The sequence below is a fragment of the Lineus longissimus genome, chromosome 5 (genome assembly GCF_910592395.1).
Source record: "Lineus longissimus chromosome 5, tnLinLong1.2, whole genome shotgun sequence".
Lineage (NCBI taxonomy): Eukaryota > Metazoa > Nemertea > Pilidiophora > Heteronemertea > Lineidae > Lineus > Lineus longissimus.
The window spans coordinates 8,898,440-8,919,051 of NC_088312.1; the positions used below are offsets into that span (position 1 = coordinate 8,898,440).

At 41.3% G+C, this 20,612-nt stretch overlaps 2 protein-coding genes across 8 annotated transcripts in view; one reads left to right on the forward strand and one right to left on the reverse strand.

The window, feature by feature from the left end:
- LOC135488777 (tubby protein homolog) overlaps positions 1–10,922 on the forward strand; it is a 52,137-nt gene extending 41,215 nt beyond the window's left edge. For 4 of the 7 annotated variants that reach the window (XM_064773584.1, XM_064773583.1, XM_064773586.1 and 1 more), the window contains 6 exons: positions 593–667; positions 2,886–3,077; positions 3,505–3,720; positions 3,896–3,994; positions 4,244–4,415; positions 5,374–10,922. In XM_064773584.1, the coding sequence (XP_064629654.1) occupies positions 593–667; positions 2,886–3,077; positions 3,505–3,720; positions 3,896–3,994; positions 4,244–4,415; positions 5,374–5,507 (888 nt within the window). In that variant the 3' untranslated portion in view covers positions 5,508–10,922. The remainder of the gene's footprint in view (positions 1–592; positions 668–2,885; positions 3,078–3,504; positions 3,721–3,895; positions 3,995–4,243; positions 4,416–5,373) is intronic. The other 3 variants (XM_064773587.1, XM_064773589.1, XM_064773585.1) reach the window with 1 other exon arrangement.
- Positions 10,923–12,321: 1,399 nt separating this feature from the next.
- Positions 12,322–18,681, reverse strand: LOC135488424 (uncharacterized). Its single transcript, XM_064773032.1, has 2 exons — positions 12,610–18,681; positions 12,322–12,504 (listed from the first exon to the last, which is right to left on the reverse strand). The coding sequence occupies exon 1, from the start codon at positions 18,634–18,636 to the stop codon at positions 13,144–13,146; it is 5,493 nt and encodes a 1,830-aa protein (XP_064629102.1). The 5' UTR covers positions 18,637–18,681; the 3' UTR covers positions 12,322–12,504; positions 12,610–13,143.
- Between the last annotated feature and the right edge of the window lie 1,931 nt (positions 18,682–20,612).

A 20,612-nucleotide genomic window follows, 5' to 3' on the forward strand; every position in this document is an offset into this window, starting at 1 on the left:
CGATCAGCATTGTGAAGAACTTGATGAAGAGAAATCTGAGAGGTTTTAATTAATGATGTGATTTATATTGTTGATCTCTTGATTGCATTTCTTTGATAATTATTGATAGATTGGTATTAAGTTGCATGGATTTGCTTTGCTGTGTAGAATTAACTTTATTTACTCTGAACCCGAGTCTGTCACCTTTTTGCCTATAATGTATACCCAGAAATAGTTGCTGCCATCTTATTTCGCGATGTCTTGAAATAGCAAGTTTGGTGTACCTTTAATTTTCAGCAAAACACGTTCCTTCAGACCATTCTTTATATTTAAAGTATCAGTTTTCTTCTGGTGCTGATGTTACAGACCAGAAACCCATCTAAATGACATCGGCCAGTTTAGGGATAGCTGCAAACGTGATTGTTCCACAGCTGTGTTGACCTCCAAGCTTCCACCCCCACGGTTGTAATGCCATAGTGCTTTACAATTTTGGAGGAGTCGTCTAGAAGTTTAAACATGCCCTAACCCTGGTTCAGTAATCCAATTTCAAATTGACCCAACACCACTTCGCCTTCCAAAACCCAACATTAAATATTGCCGTCGCCATTTGCAGGGATCAAATCGATCAGCTCAAGCATACCCCACCCATCCCTCGCAGGAAATGTATCCTCCAGATGACGAGGATATGGTATGTTGTGTTTCACTGGTGGTGTTGATCCTCCTTATCTTCAATCGAAATTATTTTGAGTCATTTTTAACGCAATTACATATATAGCACTAACACATCAACATTTTACGTTGCATGCACTTTAAGTTTTTCAGGGATCCTGGTTCAAGTTGCACAATTTTCATATAAATTTGGGATGAGATTATTTCTTGGAGGATTCATGGATATCAATTTAGATGAGTTGCATGCATAAAATGACGCGCCGTGTCAGGAAACATAAAAGAGTCACGTCATGTCCGGTAGAATTCCACGAGATGGTGCAATTGTGCATGGATAATGCACTATTTGCCTGTGCTTCATCTTTGCATAATTTTTTGTGACATTCCTTATATTAGTTTGTATCCACAATCCGTTGGCTAATCTCATCCCATGTAAATTAAAGGTATCTGCATTGACTTAAATCAGTTCAAATGCTACTGACAATTAATACTCGACACGCAAGACTCAGTCAAATGCAATTGGGTTCAGTCAATCGGATACCCTGTGCAAGATTAATCTCATTTTCTTTGAGGTTTGTGATGATTTATGATCTATCTTCTTTGGGTGAAGGCAATTTAATCAAATGTTCTAAAGAAACTTTGCTGAATTTCATGTCTCACACCAAACCAATAACCAATATCAACAATATCACTTAACTTCCTTTGTTTCTGTCAAACGGGATATTTGAACTGTTCGGTTGCTTGGAGATGCAGCTACCTCATTGGCATTCATTAAAAATCAACCGATTGCATCAATATTTCTGTGGTTGATACTCCACGCCTTTCCATAATTGGGCATTCAGAGAGTTTAAAAGGTCGTTGTCTGAGTATCATGTGAGGTCACAGAGATAAGGTCCTCATGGATTTGAGCCCACCCTTTTTTCGCACTGAATCAGTTTTCTCCATCCAATACACATTTCTACTTCGATGGTCTTCTGTCTACTTTTTTCATCTGGTAAAGGGCATGCAGAATTCTTTCTTGGTTTTGTTTTGACTTGGTTTTAGAGTGAGTGCAATAGATACTGATATCACAGAGATCTTGTTGCTTGAAGTGACTGGATTGTTCTCATATAGGGGCAGAAATACACCCCAGTGTACTCTTGGTACACACAAATCCGAATTCAGGGTAATGATGTGCAGCACTTTGAGCAATTGAAACAGAATTGAATTTAGCTCTATGGAAGTCTCATTGATATCATTTATGGTATCGACTGCTGAATTAACTAAAGGATCAGCACTGCTGATTAGTTTATCAGAGTTGCATTGAGTGATTTTCACAATGTCCATGGTGTCATTGAAAAATTTGATGACCGCTATAATTCTTACGTCAGTATTGTAATTAGTATATACATGTACTGCTATCGAGCCATTTTTCGTAATTCCTTCCAGTCCCATTTCGAGTGAACACATAATATCTGATCTTGGTATTATTATGATACACCCTGTACTGGTACCACCTCTGCCCTGTTTGAGAGCTTGTACAGCACCTTCAAGCATAGGCACTCTGTGACCAACCCGGTTTAAGCTAGCTGACTCCATCAAGGAATTGGTCTAATCTGAATAAATAACTCGAGTGATGCTCTAACAACCTCCAGTAAGCTGATGGATGAATAATTGAATTTACTTTAGCTTCGTTGACAGCTTTAAGTCCGGTGGAGCTTGAAATCTAACGCATCATGAATAAAGTGGTTATGAGAGTGTCTGGAGAGATTGAAAGATCAAATCAAGGCAATTCAGTTGGCGCCGAAGTCATCGTATAATCGCTTGTAAAAGGATTGTTTTTATAGTTGAAAGAAATGTTTAAACAAAGTTTGCTGAACTGACATGACTGAATGAGACACGAAATTGTTTTATTGACAAAAAGTTTTTGTTTAAAAGTTCATTTTGTTCCTTCAAAGGGTCGAGTTCCGCAAACATGATGAAATTCGGCTTGTATAGATGACTTGTTTGATGTATGGCGACTGACATAGGAAATAAAACCGAGTCTCGTCACGTCTGCTTGATTCCACCTTTTCAACAGATGTCACAAGTGCTGTGGCTCTGTTGCTTTCCTTACGTCATTCGGCCATTACATAATGCAAGTCATCTTCATCCTTTCGTAGGTCTTCATTTATAGAATTTCAACTCTGTTCCAGTTTCCGTTGGTAAAAAAATGTATGATTTCTCTTTAACTCATCCGCTTGTCTTTATGATCATTTTAGGATATCAACCGAGGTACTCCACTGGCTGCATCGGGTATGGTCGATCCAACAGAGAGTTTAGAGGAGTTTGTCATGAAGCCAGCGCCACAAGGAGTCACAATGAAGTGTCGTATCACACGAGATAAAAAAGGTGTCGATCGCGGCATGTTCCCGACGTATTACCTTCATCTTGAAAGAGACGACGGAAAGAGAGTAGGTGTCTCCTTGTTGAAGTACCCCTGTTACATGGGGCCCTCATTTTGTCACCAGTTGCTGAGTTTTCGCTTGGTTCATCGGGCCACATCATGTCCAGACCTGTCCCAATCTCTCAGAGCCGTCTGTCTTATGTTCACCTGCTCTTCACATGCACCCTTCTGGCAAACTGTATTGTGTCATATGGTTTTGCTACAGAGATTTTTGTCTTAGATTTGCATGTGCGAGGTGAACATTGATTACTCGTTAGCTCGAGCAAATGACCCCACGCTGTTGTGTGATCATCTTCGAAATCATCCCGCAAAGTTAAGAATTGACATGATCATTTCTCAGTCCAATTTGTCATGTTCGTGTCATCATGTTGTTTGGAGATGAAGTATTCTTTTCTGAAAAGTTCCCGAACTCATCTCTTTGCTCTTATTTTCAGGTGTTCCTACTCGCAGGTCGTAAACGAAAGAAAAGTACCACATCCAACTATCTAGTTTCAATCGATCCTACCGATTTGTCTCGAGGGGGAGAGTCGTTTGTTGGGAAGCTGCGCTCCAATATGTTAGGGACGCAGTTCACCATCTTCGATAGTGGGGAGAACCCGAAGAAAGGAAACACCGATACGTCACGTCGAGAAGTTTGCGCTGTGATATATGTAAGTTAACATGGTTGAGGGCAATCTTATTTGAGCTGAAAACACTTTCTGATTGCTGAAAGTTGTGGCTGTAAACATGTAAGGTCCCTGCAGTGAACCTAGGGGAGGTGTTGTCAAATTGTCTAGTGTCTAGTGGACTTTGGCTTTGTTAAAACTTTCATTTTTGATATTGCAGGAAACAAACGTTTTAGGTTTCAAGGGCCCGAGAAAAATGACGGTTATCATTCCAGGGATGAACCTTGACCATGAGCGAGTTGATATAAGACCTCGATCGGTAAGCATATTACTGGATTATCGATTCATTTGAAATTAATGCACATGTAAGGCATATTAGTTACAGAGTGAATTTGAATATTAGAAGTAGATTGAAGTAGGCCAAAAGCCCTAGGTTAATTGAAGAAATATACTAAGCTTGTATAACGTGATGGCTTACAGTATCTGTATTGATGATCATCTTCAATATTTTGTGCTTTACAAACAACTGACGGTCTGGATGTAAACTCACCTGATTATCTTGTTTCAGGATCACGATGGTCTTATCGAGCGCTGGAAAAGGAAAAATATGGAGAATATTCTAGAGTTACATAACAAGACGCCAGTATGGAACGATGATACTCAGTCATATGTGCTTAATTTTCACGGTCGTGTCACACAGGCCTCCGTGAAAAATTTCCAAATCGTCCATGACAACGATGGTACGTATGCAAAACATATTTTTTCTGCTACCAGAGTACACATAACTGTACATCCTTTGCATACATCACAGTGCATTGCACATAGAAGTCAGTGCAATGCACAGTGCATTGTACAGGAAGAGCATCTTACCTGGTGAAGGGTTTTAGCCTCCATGCATTGTTTTGTATGCCACTTGTGGTAGTCTCTTGAGGAATGAATTTGTCTTTGGTGCGGGCAAGTAACTAGTGTGGATTTTACCACGTCCCTAAGGTTTATCTTGTACATTTCTTTTCTAGATACAGACAAAGGTGACCATTTTAGTTGTTCGACCGTTTCATTTTTGAAAATTGTTATTCTTGTTCTTGCTATTTCTGCTGTTAAGGCATTAGAGTTAATTTTCACAAAGTTAACTGTTCGCAAAGATAAATCAGTCATAAACATTACCCGGTCTAAGTGACACATTTTGGCCCGAGTTATATCAGTTTCTTTGTGATATGACTGGAACATGACACAAGTAGGCAATGTACTCAAATCTGAATACAGCAATGTCATCACACTAAACTCCACAGCATATAGTGTGCTCAGTAACTTGAGTGCATGATGAGTTGAGTTGACGCCCGTTGTTTTTCTTGAAAGACTGCTCCCTGGAAAAAATGGTTGTTGGGCTCAGTTTTGTGGATGTTTGGACATAGTCAGCTTGGTTTATCAGGACAGGGACTCCATTGTTGTGTACAATGTGTGTAGGCCAAAACAATAGATGAATTTTTGCTTACCGCAGTCATTGGTTCAACCAGTTGCTAGCAAAAGCTTTCTACTGCTGCAAAAAACCCAGATGGCTATCTATTTCTTGATCCAGACGATCTTATCGTTCTAACCTGACGTCACAAATTAGTTTTCACTTTTTATCTGGCAGTGACTGTGTGTATCACTACGGAAATGCAAAACAGTTGCTTATTTTTCCTTTTTGTCTGTTTTCAGTGGACTACATCGTGATGCAGTTCGGGCGAGTAGCAGAAGACGTCTTTACAATGGATTACAACTACCCTCTGTGCGCCCTCCAAGCCTTTTCTATAGCGCTGAGCAGTTTTGATAGCAAACTGGCATGCGAATAATCTAGTCGGCTATCTATGAACTTGTAGTTGTGGTAGAGACAGTGAATTCCACATTAAAGGGAGACATATTTTGTTACTGATGTCATGGGTTTTCAATTCCATTGAACCAATGAGGATTCAGACACATTTTGCCTGGAGGAACAAGGTTACCTCACATTGCATTGTATCATTAAAAGTTGCCATGCAATTCATTTAGTTGTTTTGAGAGTTTATTAAGATTACTCATATCCACATCTGCGATGTTAGTTTTATTCCAACTAATGAGGTGGTTTTATGTTGGAAAAAAAGGCTTTGATTGTGTACTTGGTCAAGTGCCTGAGTTCAGATGTATTCCACCGAGTATTGTACCGACTATTGCTTACTTTAGCCAGACCCAGGTGGTGTGAGTCAAATATATCATGCCGGTTTTCTTTTCTGAAAATAAACCTTGGAGACGCAGACCAATCCAGAGAAAACAAGAGTCAGCAAATGTTCTGGCAAAAAATTACGTATAAAGTTTTCTCTGGGTCTGTGTTGGTTGCATTTGCATGCAAAAACAGATAAGATTTTCTTAGAACCCTCCTGATGCTGTGGGGGGTGTTTCAGAGTTAATTTAGGAGATATTGTAAAGTTGTTGATTGGAGTGTTGGCACTCAGACCTTCCAAAATATTGTGGATAACAGAATTATTCGATGTAAATAGGATTGGCTGTATATACTTAATTATTATGCGTGTGCTTGGAATCTGCTTGGTGTTTGAGCAGCGGTTTCCTTAGCAAATTCTCCAAAGAAAGTGAGATGATATGAGAAACTGCTGCAGAAAATATCAAGGTAATATTCTGTGCACCTTGTTTGCGTTTGTTATGCCACCAGAACTGCACATTCTGTATATGTATCTTACATTTTGGAGATGTCACAGTATTTTTATAATTTTTAGAGCCTGGCAATGTATTTGACAGTATATGAAAGTATTTCTGTCTGAAAATAGCTGTATATGAAAGTATTTCTGTCTGAAAATGGCTGCAAAACTAAAGGATTGAAAATGGCAGGCAGTCATTGCTGAGGTGTTTAATCTGTTGAAAATACTGTGAGATCACTCATTTGTGCATGTTGACCTTCACTGATGAACCAATGTCATTCATGACCTTGAGGTTCAAGGTCAAGTTCTTTTTAATGTAATTATGATAGATATGTGCAATATAAGTTGTTTGGTTTTGGATGATTTGTCAGAAATCGAACAGAGGGTTTTTTAAACGATGAAAGGTCTTTATCTATGTTTAGTACCTCGAGATTTGTCCATAAAAAAATGTACAAAATGATTTTAATGAATTCTCTGCTTGCTAGTATAGTGTAAAAATAACACAAGATGACAATTGGTTTGTTTTTACTCAAGTTTTCCAGTAATTCCTGTTCATTTTGTGCAGGAATTGTACGATTTACACAAAGATTATATCACGAATGACACAAATTGTACCATCAGCAATTGAAATGTTGTCAGTTGCTCTTGACAAGCCATAAACATTTTCAACTATTTTGGCGTTATGTGCTCCCGATTGATTTTGACTTATAGCATTATGAGAATGATTCCTCTACTTCATTGGAGTGACTAGAAATCTCAAGTTGAAATGAACGCTCTTCTGTAACGATAAAAACAGTGCTGCTATCTAAAAACAGGTTTCAGCACTAGAATATAGAGCAGGACTTAAGACTGCTAAATCAAAAAATGTGGCAATGTACTTTAACATGTTTAACAAGAGTCTTGACATTTTGATTAGTTTTGAAAAAATACTCTGCCAGCAATGAAATTGTAACACATCTTAATATTTAAATGCGCGTGTTGTTCTTACTAAAATCTTGTTAACTTGCTAATGACCCGGCAACACAAATCAAAGAAAGTTTGACTTCTACGCTTGATTTATGTTTTTTACTCTTTTCATGGAGTGCTGTTTTCTAGAGAAAGTAATCAAAAGGACCGAACTTCCCACCAGTAAATTCTGTGTGGTTCTTCTGGCTTTGCTTCTCCGTTCTCAGAATATTTGAGATGCAAGCTCAGACAGTCTGTCCACTTTCGGTAACAAAGCGGCTGTTCTCCTGGTTAGCTAGCTAGACCGATATTTCTTCTCCTCTTGCAATTTTTAAGTGTCCTTGCAACGTCAAGATTCTGATTTCAAGAAGACATGGTCTTTTTCAGTGGTCTATAAAGACTGAAGTTGACACTATCGACTCCTGGCTACAAACTTATGATAACATATCAAACTTGCTATATCCTTCATTTGGCCTGTACTTACTTGCGTACTTCTAAAATATCTATTCAGAATTGTTACATTTGCGTCCATACAAGTTCCCCAGGTGTATCTATATCCACGCCAGATGTGGTGTGCATGATCAACCTGGGAATACGTAAGGCAAACTATATATCTTGAATAGGCCTGTTCCTGTTCTTACGATTTCATCGTGATTTACCCAGGTTGTTAGAGTTTATCATGAGAACTGTTAGAGTGTTATAATTTATTTGGCGCTATTTTATCAGTACTGGTACTTATATTTCTGGGACATATCCAGCATGACTTGTGATCCAACTTCATATAGGATTTATGAACTTCGACAGTGTACTTACATGGCTACAGTTTAATATTGTTTCTGGAGACCAACAATGCAAAGCTAGTCAGTTTGTTGTCTGTTTGTTTCATGCTTGTTGTTCTGGCTGTGTCCCTGAATAAGCTGCAGTTGTGTATTTATGTGTTTAACTTGTAAATAGTAACGACCAGGGGGTCACAAGGTGTAGTTCCATCCACAAAAGATTAGGCCATAGTACTGCAGAAAACATTAGATAGGCTAGATCACAGAATTCATTCGACTGAATGAGTTCTGCCAGATTTTGCACCCATGTGATGTATCCGTGTGGGGATTTAGTGTATCAAATTCTTTGAAATTTGGTAGAAATTATCTGAATATTTAATTGAGACCTCGTGTCACCTGACCGCCTTCCTAAACTCTTCAGAAGACTTCAGGGAGTTGTTTATTTTCATTGTTCATTGATGTGTAAAGATTAGAATAGAATCATGCTCTCTGTGTTGTCAATATCTGCATTTGTTTTATAAACTGTAAAGTATGCTTTGAGACACCGCTGGACATCTGATTATACAGGTACATCATTCTGGGCCACTTGTACAATCACTTGGCATTGCTATACATTGAAGTCTTTGTTTTTGTCTTCAAAAGGATGGCAAATGTCCTGGGAAGAAGCTATATCATAAAACACAGTAGACTTCAACAAGACATATAGCTGGCCAGAACCTGTATAATCAAACTGAGGGACTCTGATTGCATTGTCAACAAATAAGAGTATATTCGTCATAAGTTTGACAGGTTCAACAGTATATTTAGTAAAGAAAACTGCTCAAATGTATATGTGAACCTGGTAAACTTGAGTTGTCATGAACTTTGCTTTGTAGGCCAGCTTGTAAATATGATGGCTCGGTTCCTAAAACTGCCGCAGTGCTTAAGACGAGTTTGTGGATGTAGCACGAGCACACTTGAAGGATAAACAGTTCTTGCAGATGCATAACTATGTTTTAATGAGCGTCTGTTATTCTGGATTTCAGGTCATGAAGACCTGCACACACTGTGGATAGAAATCAAAAGCTGATAGATTTAAGTTGTTGGTTTGACAAGTAATCATCATTGTTCAGACTTTGGAATGATTTTTGTCACATTTTTGCGTAATTAGCCAGTAAGGCACATGGAGAAGACAATTCGGCTTTGTGGTTTGCTTGTGTGCAGGCCTTCATGTTTGCCAGATATGAAATTTGAATATGGATTGTGAATTGCACGCCTGCCTGATTTTTTTTACTCTGGTTTCTTCCAACACGTAGTATTATATTTTCTAGACTGATGCGTTTCTGCTTTGTCATGTTTGTCTTGAGTTATATTGCCTGTACTGAGACACCTGCTAAATAAAGGAGGACTATAGGCAAGAACTGGTCGTCTTTGGATGACTAATATGGATGGTTTACAAGGGGAACTGGGTCTGGTTTGATTTAGTGATGAATGTATGCCTCGTAGACGCCTCAAAAGCTCCGATGTACTTTGAGATAGTAATCAGCGATTCTCCTAACTTAATACGACTCACATGACTCCAGCCTATAGTTTCCCTTTAAATCCCTGCAATGTCTCGGCTGTCTTCGTTCATAAAACAATGATAAGTCTTTATCAATTCTTGGTATTGGTCGGGCAGCAAGAAGTAGTTCTAAAATCGGAGGGGTCAGGCTTCTTGTATTTGACTCTAGAGTATTCTTGGGCCTTTGCCTCAATCAGAAATTTTGTTTCAGTTATCATGCTATTTGGTTGTGTCATGAGGCTGAATACTATGTCAAAGAAAATATATATTGACATAAACTTAAAACTTGGCTTAACTTATGTTGAGAAATGGCGAAAACATATTTTTGTGTCCCATGTGATCATGCGTGTATAATCGGTATGGAATCCTTTTACAAACAAATCTTCAACTTTATCTTAAAAGCGCACCAATAATCGGAAGCAATAATTCAAAAAGATTATTTCATATCTTCAGCTTGATCTTTGGCTTTTGACTACTAACATTTTCCCTCTACAAAAGTGTTCTGTTGAGATATAACTGGGAACTAGCATTGCTTTTGGGACATTCTGTAGCCTGTGAGCAAAATTATTGTAATTTTTGATTTCAGTGCTGAATTATTATAGCCTTGATATTCACATTAACTGGGACAGGCAACAGTGCTGGTATTGTCCTTGAATTGTAACGTACATGTATCTTGCTCTGAGCTTTTCTGTAGCTAGATATACCGCAGTGGTCGATCACGAACTTTGGAGAAGGGGAGTGTAAGCCAACCAAGAGATGAAAATCTTAAAAACGAGGCGGGTCTGGGGGCCCTCCCCCAAACAAAATGGGAAGAGGGTGGGCAAGGCGCACCTGAACCCCCCCCCCATCAACCTTTTCACTGTATTGTGGTCAATGCCCAATTGATGAGTGTGGGACGTTTTGGCCATTAACAAATTCGGTACGGATACATGGATGTTACAGGGGTACAGACCAGTACATCTTCTTCAATTCCTACCGAGTAGGCTGTATCTCAAATTTTCTCTCAGATTCTACAACTGCCCATACCGGGAATGTTGATCAGTTTCGAAATTGTAACAAAACAGGGGCAGCCGATGTCTTGGTCACAAAATTCATCAACCACCTTGAAGATTTCATTGCACCCACCATACAAATGCATGCAATCAAAAAGATGCCGTCCAGACTTTGAATGTATTAATGATGAGATCACTTTAGGTTATTTTGTTCATCCAAGCAGTACTGAATGTGACTTGTGATGTCTAAGACACAATCGTAGAGGCGTGCTCATGTACTCGTCTTGTAGCTGTGTTGGACTAATAAATTTTGTCAAAGAATTTATATCAGTCTTTATTTTATCTTTTGTATGTAAGTCTTCTTCGGGAGCACTTGAAAACAACTTCCAGCAGAAACCATGACACGGTCTTCGAATCTGGGGTGTGGTCCTCTTCATATCCTCAAGATAACAACAGCATGTTCTTTTGGTGCAGGAGAGATAGGTTGCAACGATGACTCCATGTCTTGCCCTTGGTTTACAAGACTTATAGATCCTTTTCAAACTTCCAGCAGAGACCATGACACGGTCTTCGAATCTGGGGTGTGGTCCTCTTCATATCCTCAAGATAACAACAGCATGTTCTTTTGGTGCAGGAGAGATAGGTTGCGACGATGACTCCATGGGTGATATGAACAAAGACTAGCAAATGCTTTTATCTAAACTCCATGTACATTTACACCAGGCCTTTCTGTACAAAATTGAAGTAAAAGCATTTGCTAGTCTTTATTCATATCACCCCATGTCTTGCCCTTGGTTTACAAGACTTATAGATCCTTTTCTGAGACATCCTGTACCAAAGAAGATTACAACAGTGTGAGAGAGAAAGGTTGTGACTATATACTTTTCTAGGACGTCCTGTGTAAAGCATGATAACAACGGTATGTCTGAGTGGTGCTGGAGAGATAGGTTTTGACAATGTCTCAATGTTCTATGATGCAACTTTTTCAAAATAGAGGACAGATGTATACATTTTAACTAATCATAGGCCGCACGATCCAATTGAATGATGCGTTATTTGTCAAACGCATGTGTATAGTTCGCTGCGACTTCTTTCACCATCTCCGGCCGCGCTGGGTTGCTGGCGAAGTAAGCGCGGAGATGAAAGGACCTTTTAAATTATCCCGCAAAAAACTTCAGACGTATTATTATGCTAAGCCTTGTTGGATTGTCACATGACCTACACGTCACATCCTAGGCCCTCTCCTGCGACGAGCAGGTCAATCTGGCCGAGTAATTTCTGATGCAAATTTATCCGATGATATCTCGATAATCCTTTGCCAAAATCTTTTCAATCTCTGCGGATAGTAACTTAAGGATTCATCAACATTGTGGAGAGAAACAGTTTGCTGTAAGTAGCAATTTTTGTGTGATTTGGAATCATTTTGTGCTCAGATTTATACCTCGTGCGTGAAGAACATGGTGTTTTTACCGGACCCCGTTTTTACTCTCCTGGCGGTTTGTCGTTGGCCGCAGAGAGCGAGAGAAACTATGGGGTGGTGTAGTATCTTTGAATATACCCCCTAGATTTAGTTAGTACCCAATTCTATACACAACCTGCGAAAATAAATTTCGGTTATTTTGAAACGACCCTTGTCACAGGCAACGTTTGTTTACCAGACTTTGAAAAAGGAATCAAAATATCCGAAACGTCGTCTATTTTATACAACGTTGTTGTAGTTTCGAATGAGATGTACCAAATATCCTTAAGAATAACTTGAACGAAGTTGTGTCCCGTAAAAAAGAAACACGCCTTTTATTTGCCCCTTTTGATCTTTCACTTTACATAACATGACTTTGGAGATTCTAACGATGATGATGATGTCTTCATCTATATAGTGATGGCGGCGGTGGCGGCGGCGGTTCAATCTGTAAAATTAATCATTCAAATAAGCCTAATGCTAGTGATACTACCTAAAAGATATTAACATGAGAAATATATTGATATAAATCGGGAACCGGAATCAAACTTACAAAGCTGGGGACTCTTAAGTTTCTCTGGAATTTAACTTGAAAGTAATACATATAAGTAGCCTTTAAATGATCATCTTGCTTCCTTGACGGTGTACATCTCACTCACTCCAGATGACCCAAAAATCTTCAATGACTTCAACATGAACTTTGTGACAGTATTAATTAACTTTTACGGCTTGACACTCTGGGAACTGCTAAGATAAGGCTAAAGTTCAGATAGGCCTACATAAATCAATAGAAAGAGAAACAGTTAGCCAGCATGAAGGATAAGAAATATGTAATATATATATATATTGATTTTGTCTGTAACATTCCGGCCCCATAAATGCGTCCTAGCCTAGCATTTACCTAATATTCAAATCTACAAGAGACAAAATCCCTAAATCTACAAACAACCAGCCGCACATGGGCCTACATGCATACCGTAATACATATCATGGATGAGCAGTCAAAGGTTGTATGTGACAAGGTCACGCGCATCGTGTGTCATAAACATTGCCCCCCAAAAGAAACATGCTGGTCAGATGAAACTCATTAGATATCAACAGACGACTCAAGTAAACATAGCTTCGTGACAGGTCGTGTCAGCTCATTGTGATGTGTTTTGATCTTGGCTGACCTTACCAGGTTGTCCTTACCAGGATACGTCTCAATTACTCGTCCCAACAACCAGGAATTCCTGTGAGCATTGTCATCTACAATCAGAACCAGGTCATCTGGCTTCAGGTTTTGACTTGCGTGACACCACTTCTGGCGCTCTTGCAGTGCAGTCAGATACTCCTTGGTCCACCTACGCCAAAACAAATCAGCAAGATACTGTACTTGCTTCCATTTCCTTCTGTACAGATCGGCCTCATCAAACAGTCCAGGAGGTTGACAGGTTCCGGGGCGCAGGAGCAGCAAATGGTTTGGTGTGATGGGTTGTAAGTCATCTGGGTCATCTGACAGCTTCGTCAGGGGTCTTCCATTTATTATGGCTTCGACCAGACACATCATTGTGTGAAGAGTATCGTCTGTCAGGTTCTGCTGCTTTATTATGCCATCTAGCACTTTCCTTACAGACCTGATTTGCCTCTCCCATACACCCCCCATATGGGATGCTGCAGGGGGATTGAAAACCCATGTGATTTCTCGTTGGCGCATGTACTCCTCAATACGGCTGAGATTCCATTCCCGTATTGCTTTCTTTAACTCTTTCTGAGCACCCACAAAGTTTGTGCCATTATCGGATCGGATCCTGATCGGCATCCCTCGCCTACTAACGAATCTCTGCAGGGCATTGATGAACGAATCAGTTGTAAGATTCTCTGCCACCTCAATGTGTATGGCCCGGGTCGTGAGGCAGGTAAATATGCAGCCATACCGCTTCACCATGCTGCGGCCTCGTTTAACTTCAAATGGGCCGAAGTAGTCCAATCCAACATGACAAAAGGCGGCTCTAGGGGAAGCAACACGGTCACTTGGCAAGTCTGCCATTTGTTGAATCATTGGTTTCACATTTCTTTTGCGACAGTGCAGACATTTTGTGTTGTTCCTTCTTACGGCCAGCCTTCCCTTGATTATCCAAAATTTCTGACGGACTTCCGTCAGTACCCTTTCCGATCCCGAGTGGCCCGTCAAATTATGATAGTAACGAACTATCAAGTCCACCACATGGTGTTTCTTCGGCAATATGATCTGGTGCTTGGTTTCATCAGGAAGGTTGGAGTTTTCCAATCGACCACCCACACGCAGGATCCCATCGCTGTCCAGCACTGGGTTCAGCTTCTTTAGCTTGCAGGTCTTGAAGTTTGCCTGAATGTCACCAAATGCCTTCTTCTGCACGAATTTCAGCACCTCCTGCTCAGCTTCCAAAAGTTCATCTACAGTGAGGCCACGTCTTGGAGGGGTCATGGCAACTTGTCCGGGAATGTCCTTATTCTTGACCTTCTGGTGTAGCACCTTCTTCAGTCGCAGCATCCATGCAATCCCTTTCTTGAGCCTATACCAACAGGAATAGTGATTTATCATCGTGCTGATTGCCTGTTGTCCTCCATCCTGAGTCGGGTTCGTTGCATAAACCTTCACCTCCGGTTTGACCTCAATCATTCCTTCAGTCTCAATAACAATGGGCTCTTTAGGCCATTGCGTCTCCTGCTGTTTCAAGAATTCTGGTCCGTTTCTCCACCGATCATTTCCGCTTCCAATCAATTCATCGGCTGTCATACCCCGTGATACATCATCTGCCGGATTCTGATCTGTGGGTACATGCCTCCACTGAGTAGGCACTGTGCTCTCGTGGATTTTAGCCACCCTGTTTGCCACGAAGGTCTGGTATCTCTTTGTCTCATTCCTTATGTAATAAAGTACAATCATGCTGTCTGTCCAAAAGACAGACTCGCAGAGAGGGATCTCGAGCTCGCTACGCAGAAGTTTGTCTAGTTTCACTGCTTCGACAGCAGCCGTAAGTTCCAGCCTTGGGATGGTGGTGGTCTTTAATGGGGTTAACTTTGCCTTGGTCATTACTAGTGCGCAATGGACACGTCCATATATGTCCTCTTGTCTGAGGTAGCTTGTCGCGCCAAACCCTCCTTCAGATGCATCTGAAAAATGGTGCAGCTGGTTATGTACTACAGTGTCCAGATCTTCTGAACGCAGACATCGTGGCACAGAGAAATTTTCAAGCTTTGGTAAATCTTCAAGCCACCTGTTCCACTGCTGCTGTTGATGTTGGGACATTCCATCATCCCACCCTAACTTTTCTCTGCACAGATCCTGGAATATAGTCCTCGCTTTCAACACGAATGGACTAACCAATCCTAGAGGGTCATAAACAGAACTCAGGATGCTAAGCACTCCTCGTCTTGTCATGGGGCGATCTTGTGTGGTAATACACGGTCTGAAGGTATCCTGTTCTACATCCCAAACCATTCCCAAAGCTCGTTCAGTGGGTAGACCATCGCTGTCTAAATCTAGGTCCTTCATCCCCATGGCCAAGTCAGAATTTGGAATGGCTTTCAAGAGAACCCGGCTGTTACTGGCCCATTTGATGACATCCATTCCTCCTCTCTTGAGCATTTCTCGAAGACTGGTTGCCAGTACAATAGCCTCAGGGTCATTTACCTTACTTCCAAGGACATCATCTACATACATTGACCTATTTACGGTTTCAGCTGTCTCAGGAGGGAAGTCTGAAGCATTGTCAGCTGCAGTCTTCTTCAATGCATAGTTTGCAGCACTGGGGCTCCAAACCCCACCAAAGATATGTGTTCGCATTCTATAAATCCTTGGAGCCTTCGTTATATCACCCTCGTCGAAATACAGGAAGCGGAGCACATCCCTATGATCCTTTTCAACCCTGACCTGATTAAACATTGCCCGCACATCTGACGTGAACCCTACCTTCTCCTGGCGGAACCGCAACAGTACTCCAATCAACTTATTGGTCAAGTCAGGACCTTGGAGCACATTTTCATTCAGTGAGGTTCCTCTGTGTTTCGCAGCACAGTCAAACACAATTCTGGTTTTCTCTGGCTTCTTTGGGTTCAGTACGGGATGGTGAGGGAGGTACCAGACCATTCCGTCCTTTCTGCTTATTTCTTCATCAGGCACCAATTCTGCATAACCTTCTTCCAGCAGGGTCTTGAACTCAGTGTTGTACCTCTCATGTAGGGTAGCATCTTTCTGAAACCTTCTTCCTAGGCTTTCCAACCTTTTCTTCGCCATACTGTAATTGTCCGGTAAATTTGGAGGCCTTTGTTTGAATGGTATGGGCAAAGTATAATGTCCATCCTGTAACACGGCTGTCCTATCCCAAAGGTCAACCACCTTTCTATCATCCATGGATAGACCAGTTCCATCACCTAGATTGTCGAGCTTCCAAAATCGCTCGACCTGCTGCTGTAGACTTGTGTCATTGTTGATAAAGTGACAGCTGTGCCGCTCATCAGTCCTTCCATTCTCTCCAAATGGTCCATTTAGGGTCCATCCCAGGGCTGTCCTTACAGCGTACGGTACTCTTCGGGGATCGTCATCGTGACTCTTGACCTCCAGTGGGACCAAAGCCTCCGGCACGTCCTGTCCTATAAGTAGGTCTACCTTGTCAGTGTCTACCGTCAGAATATCAAGTCCTTGTAAATGAGGCCAGTCATTTAAGTCGGACGGTTTTATGTCATTAGGCCTAACGTTGAGATTAGACTTGGAGAAAACATGAGGAAGAGTAATAACCTCCTTACCATCGAGGTCAGCCACTTCCAATCCATAAATCGTGGTCTCAAATCGACTGTCTTTCCTCTCTATTGTTGTCAATTCTGTAATTGCCGTTTTTCCCTTTAGTCCAAGTTTGGTCGCCAGACTTTCCGTGCATAGTGTTGCCGTAGAACAGTTGTCCAACATCGCATAGGTTATGACTTCTTCATTTCCTCCGATACCCTTGACCTTTACCGGAATGATTGGCGAGGCAATACGGTTGATACCGGCCCCAGTGGACAAAACTGTGGTATTGGACCTTGCAGGTTGCGGCTTGACATCGGCCTTCTTCTCTTGAACATCGTGCCCGTCTGCACGAGACTTGGGTGCAGGAGCGCCATCCAAATGAAGGAGCGTGTTGTGTTTCTTCCCACAGCCAGAAACTTTACATGCAGGAGGATTACGACAATTTGATGCAAAATGCGGTCCTTTCAAACAATTCTTGCAGACCTTGTTGTCTCTCACAGTTACCCATCTCTCATTTTGCGTCATCTTCTTGAATATTTCACAGGCCGTCACATGATGCGCCTCTTTGCATACCAGGCATTTGGGTACCCTGGGCTTATCACCACTTGAACCTTGGTAACCTGTATCCGTCTGGATACTGAACGCTGACCCATGACCAGGTCTTTGCTTGTTGTTCGACTTGTGGTTGGATTCTGTCTTGGATTCCTTAGCACCACACTTACCAAACACAGGATCATTTTCTTCCTCTGCGGCTTCAGAAATAAGCTGCAGAAGGTCCTTAATGCCTGGGTTTCCTTGACTAGGCCTATCATCCTTGGTTTTCCGTATCTTCTGGACCACTCTTTTCCATCTATTCTGAAGATACTGTGGCAACCTCTCAACGATCTGCACCAAGTACGAATCGTTTAAGCGATCCAGCTGTTTCATTGCAGTCAAAGTTTCAACACAGTTTTTCAGGTCATCAGCTAGATCTCTTATCGCTTCTGGACCCTTGGCTTGCTTTCTGTTGACAATCCGGTTAACCCAGGCCTGACTCACCACAAAATCACTGCCAAACCGGTCCTTTAAAAGTTTCCTGGCAAGCTTGTAACCCTCTGTAGGGTCCTTAACTGCACAACACTCAATTACCTGCCTTGCCTTTCCAGTACAGTAACGGAGAAGCCTACTTAGCTTGACACTATCATCAATGAGGTCACGGTCAACAGAGTTCTCAAACGCTCTTATAAACAACCAATACCTGAGAGGATCCCCATCGAAGGTCATCAGGTCAACCTTAGGCAACTGCAGTGTATTCAATAACAACCTTTGCTGCTGCTGCCCTTGATGCAAAACCTCCATAAGTGCATCCGGAAGTGCACTCACGTGACTTACTGGTACCTCCGTTGCCTGGATACATGTACTTACTTCATTGTTTCCTTGAAATGGAGTAGGTCTAAGGAAATTGGTGGTGACACTTTCTGGAGCCATCGGGGTCGGGGTCGACTGGTAATTGGAGATGTTGCCATGAACTTGGCCGGGATGAAACGCAGGTTGCCTGGGATTCAATCTAGGGTCGGGAATTAGGCCTACTTGTCCGGGGTCACGCTTTGGCTTGTCCTGTGACTCATTCCCGGAAACGCCCACCTTCTCATTAGTAGGTGACGTTCTACTTGAGTGAACCATGGAACATGCCCTTTCCTTGGCCCGAGCATGCGCCAATTTTGCCTTCAGCTCAAGCTCTTCCCGCTGTTGTACCATCTCGAGCTCCTTCTTGGCAAGAGCTTGTCTCTCAGCCAGTAGTGACGCCTCTACTTCATAAACGGCACAATTGGCTGCTGCCCGCATCTGGGCCATGGAAACATTGGACCTGTGGCTGCCGCTACGGGTGCTGCTACGACTTTTGACAGACCTGTGCTCAGAAACCATGGTTGAAATTGAATCATCTGGGCTGACACTAGTATCAAATGAGCTTACACCTGAACCGACACTACTGACCCCCCCTTCTGAGATCCTGTCTTTTAAAGCCTCAGACCAAGAAGATATATCTTCTAAGCGTTGACCCATGAAACGCGCAACCCTATCGACATACAACCTCGACTCAGCAATATCTTCTGGACTGTAAAGAAGACTATGATATGCATTATGGCATGCAAGAAAGTTTGTGAACAGCCTACCTAGTTCTTCGCCTAAATCATTTATCCTTGATAACTGTCCATAAGAATCAACACAGTCCAATAATGTCTGAATTTCGTTGCCTTTTCTAGTCAATAGTCCCTTTGCGGTCGACCGTTTCTTCTTTAACACCTTTAGATCCCTTTGGGGCACCATGGAAAACGCCATTTTCACAATCTGTGTCGGACAGCCTTGGGCTTGATCAGCTTCAAATCACTAACATATCGAACCTTACGTCGTGAGGTACGTGACCCATATGGTCGGCCTCTATCCTTGGATAAGGAGTGAGTTCCTTCGAAAGTCGAAAGACCAAAAAAGGTAATTCCATCCAGAATTCCTTTATTGAACAGAAAATGTAGTTTCGAATGAGATGTACCAAATATCCTTAAGAATAACTTGAACGAAGTTGTGTCCCGTAAAAAAGAAACACGCCTTTTATTTGCCCCTTTTGATCTTTCACTTTACATAACATGACTTTGGAGATTCTAACGATGATGATGATGTCTTCATCTATATAGTGATGGCGGCGGTGGCGGCGGCGGTTCAATCTGTAAAATTAATCATTCAAATAAGCCTAATGCTAGTGATACTACCTAAAAGATATTAACATGAGAAATATATTGATATAAATCGGGAACCGGAATCAAACTTACAAAGCTGGGGACTCTTAAGTTTCTCTGGAATTTAACTTGAAAGTAATACATATAAGTAGCCTTTAAATGATCATCTTGCTTCCTTGACGGTGTACATCTCACTCACTCCAGATGACCCAAAAATCTTCAATGACTTCAACATGAACTTTGTGACAGTATTAATTAACTTTTACGGCTTGACACTCTGGGAACTGCTAAGATAAGGCTAAAGTTCAGATAGGCCTACATAAATCAATAGAAAGAGAAACAGTTAGCCAGCATGAAGGATAAGAAATATGTAATATATATATATATTGATTTTGTCTGTAACAGTTGTAGTGTTGTTTTTTATATCAACGTTTGTTTACCATGGCATAAAAGTAAAAATAAACAAGCAAGTTGTCCATGCTTCAATGTTCATGACATTTTGAATGCTTTTAGTGATGATTTGATTTAAAACATGATTTTTATGTCACGCTGCCAGTAAAAAGGGTCTTTCCAAAATGGCCGAAATTCATTTTCGCATGTGGTCTATTGTCTTGTGGCAGATTGTTTGGGGGGGGGGGGGGGCTAAGCAATGGTTCTCATGGAGACCCAAGACCGCTAATGTTGAAAGTTTTTGGCCTACCCTTTGGCAGTCGAGTGAATTTCAAAATATATAATACATTGAATCTTTGACCAAACGTGAACATATTCGTATGTTTGCGTTACCTCGCTGTCTAGGCCTATACTGAATGTCGAAAGTCCATCGGCCGTGATGGTTAGGCCTATAAATTGCTGTATTGATTGATTTCATAATGAATTACAGCCGAATTACATAATCAAGAATACAAGAAATGAGGCTCCGCCCCAATCATTACAATGGTTTGAATGGGGATGGGTTAATAGAGTCGCATGTGTGATAATCTTGCTCTGATCTTGGCTGACATTGAAAGTGAAACGAAATCAACATCACTGGTTACAGTAGACCCATTTCTGCTAAAAAAAGATACCCTATTGTGTCGTTTCTTTAGAATTGATATTGAG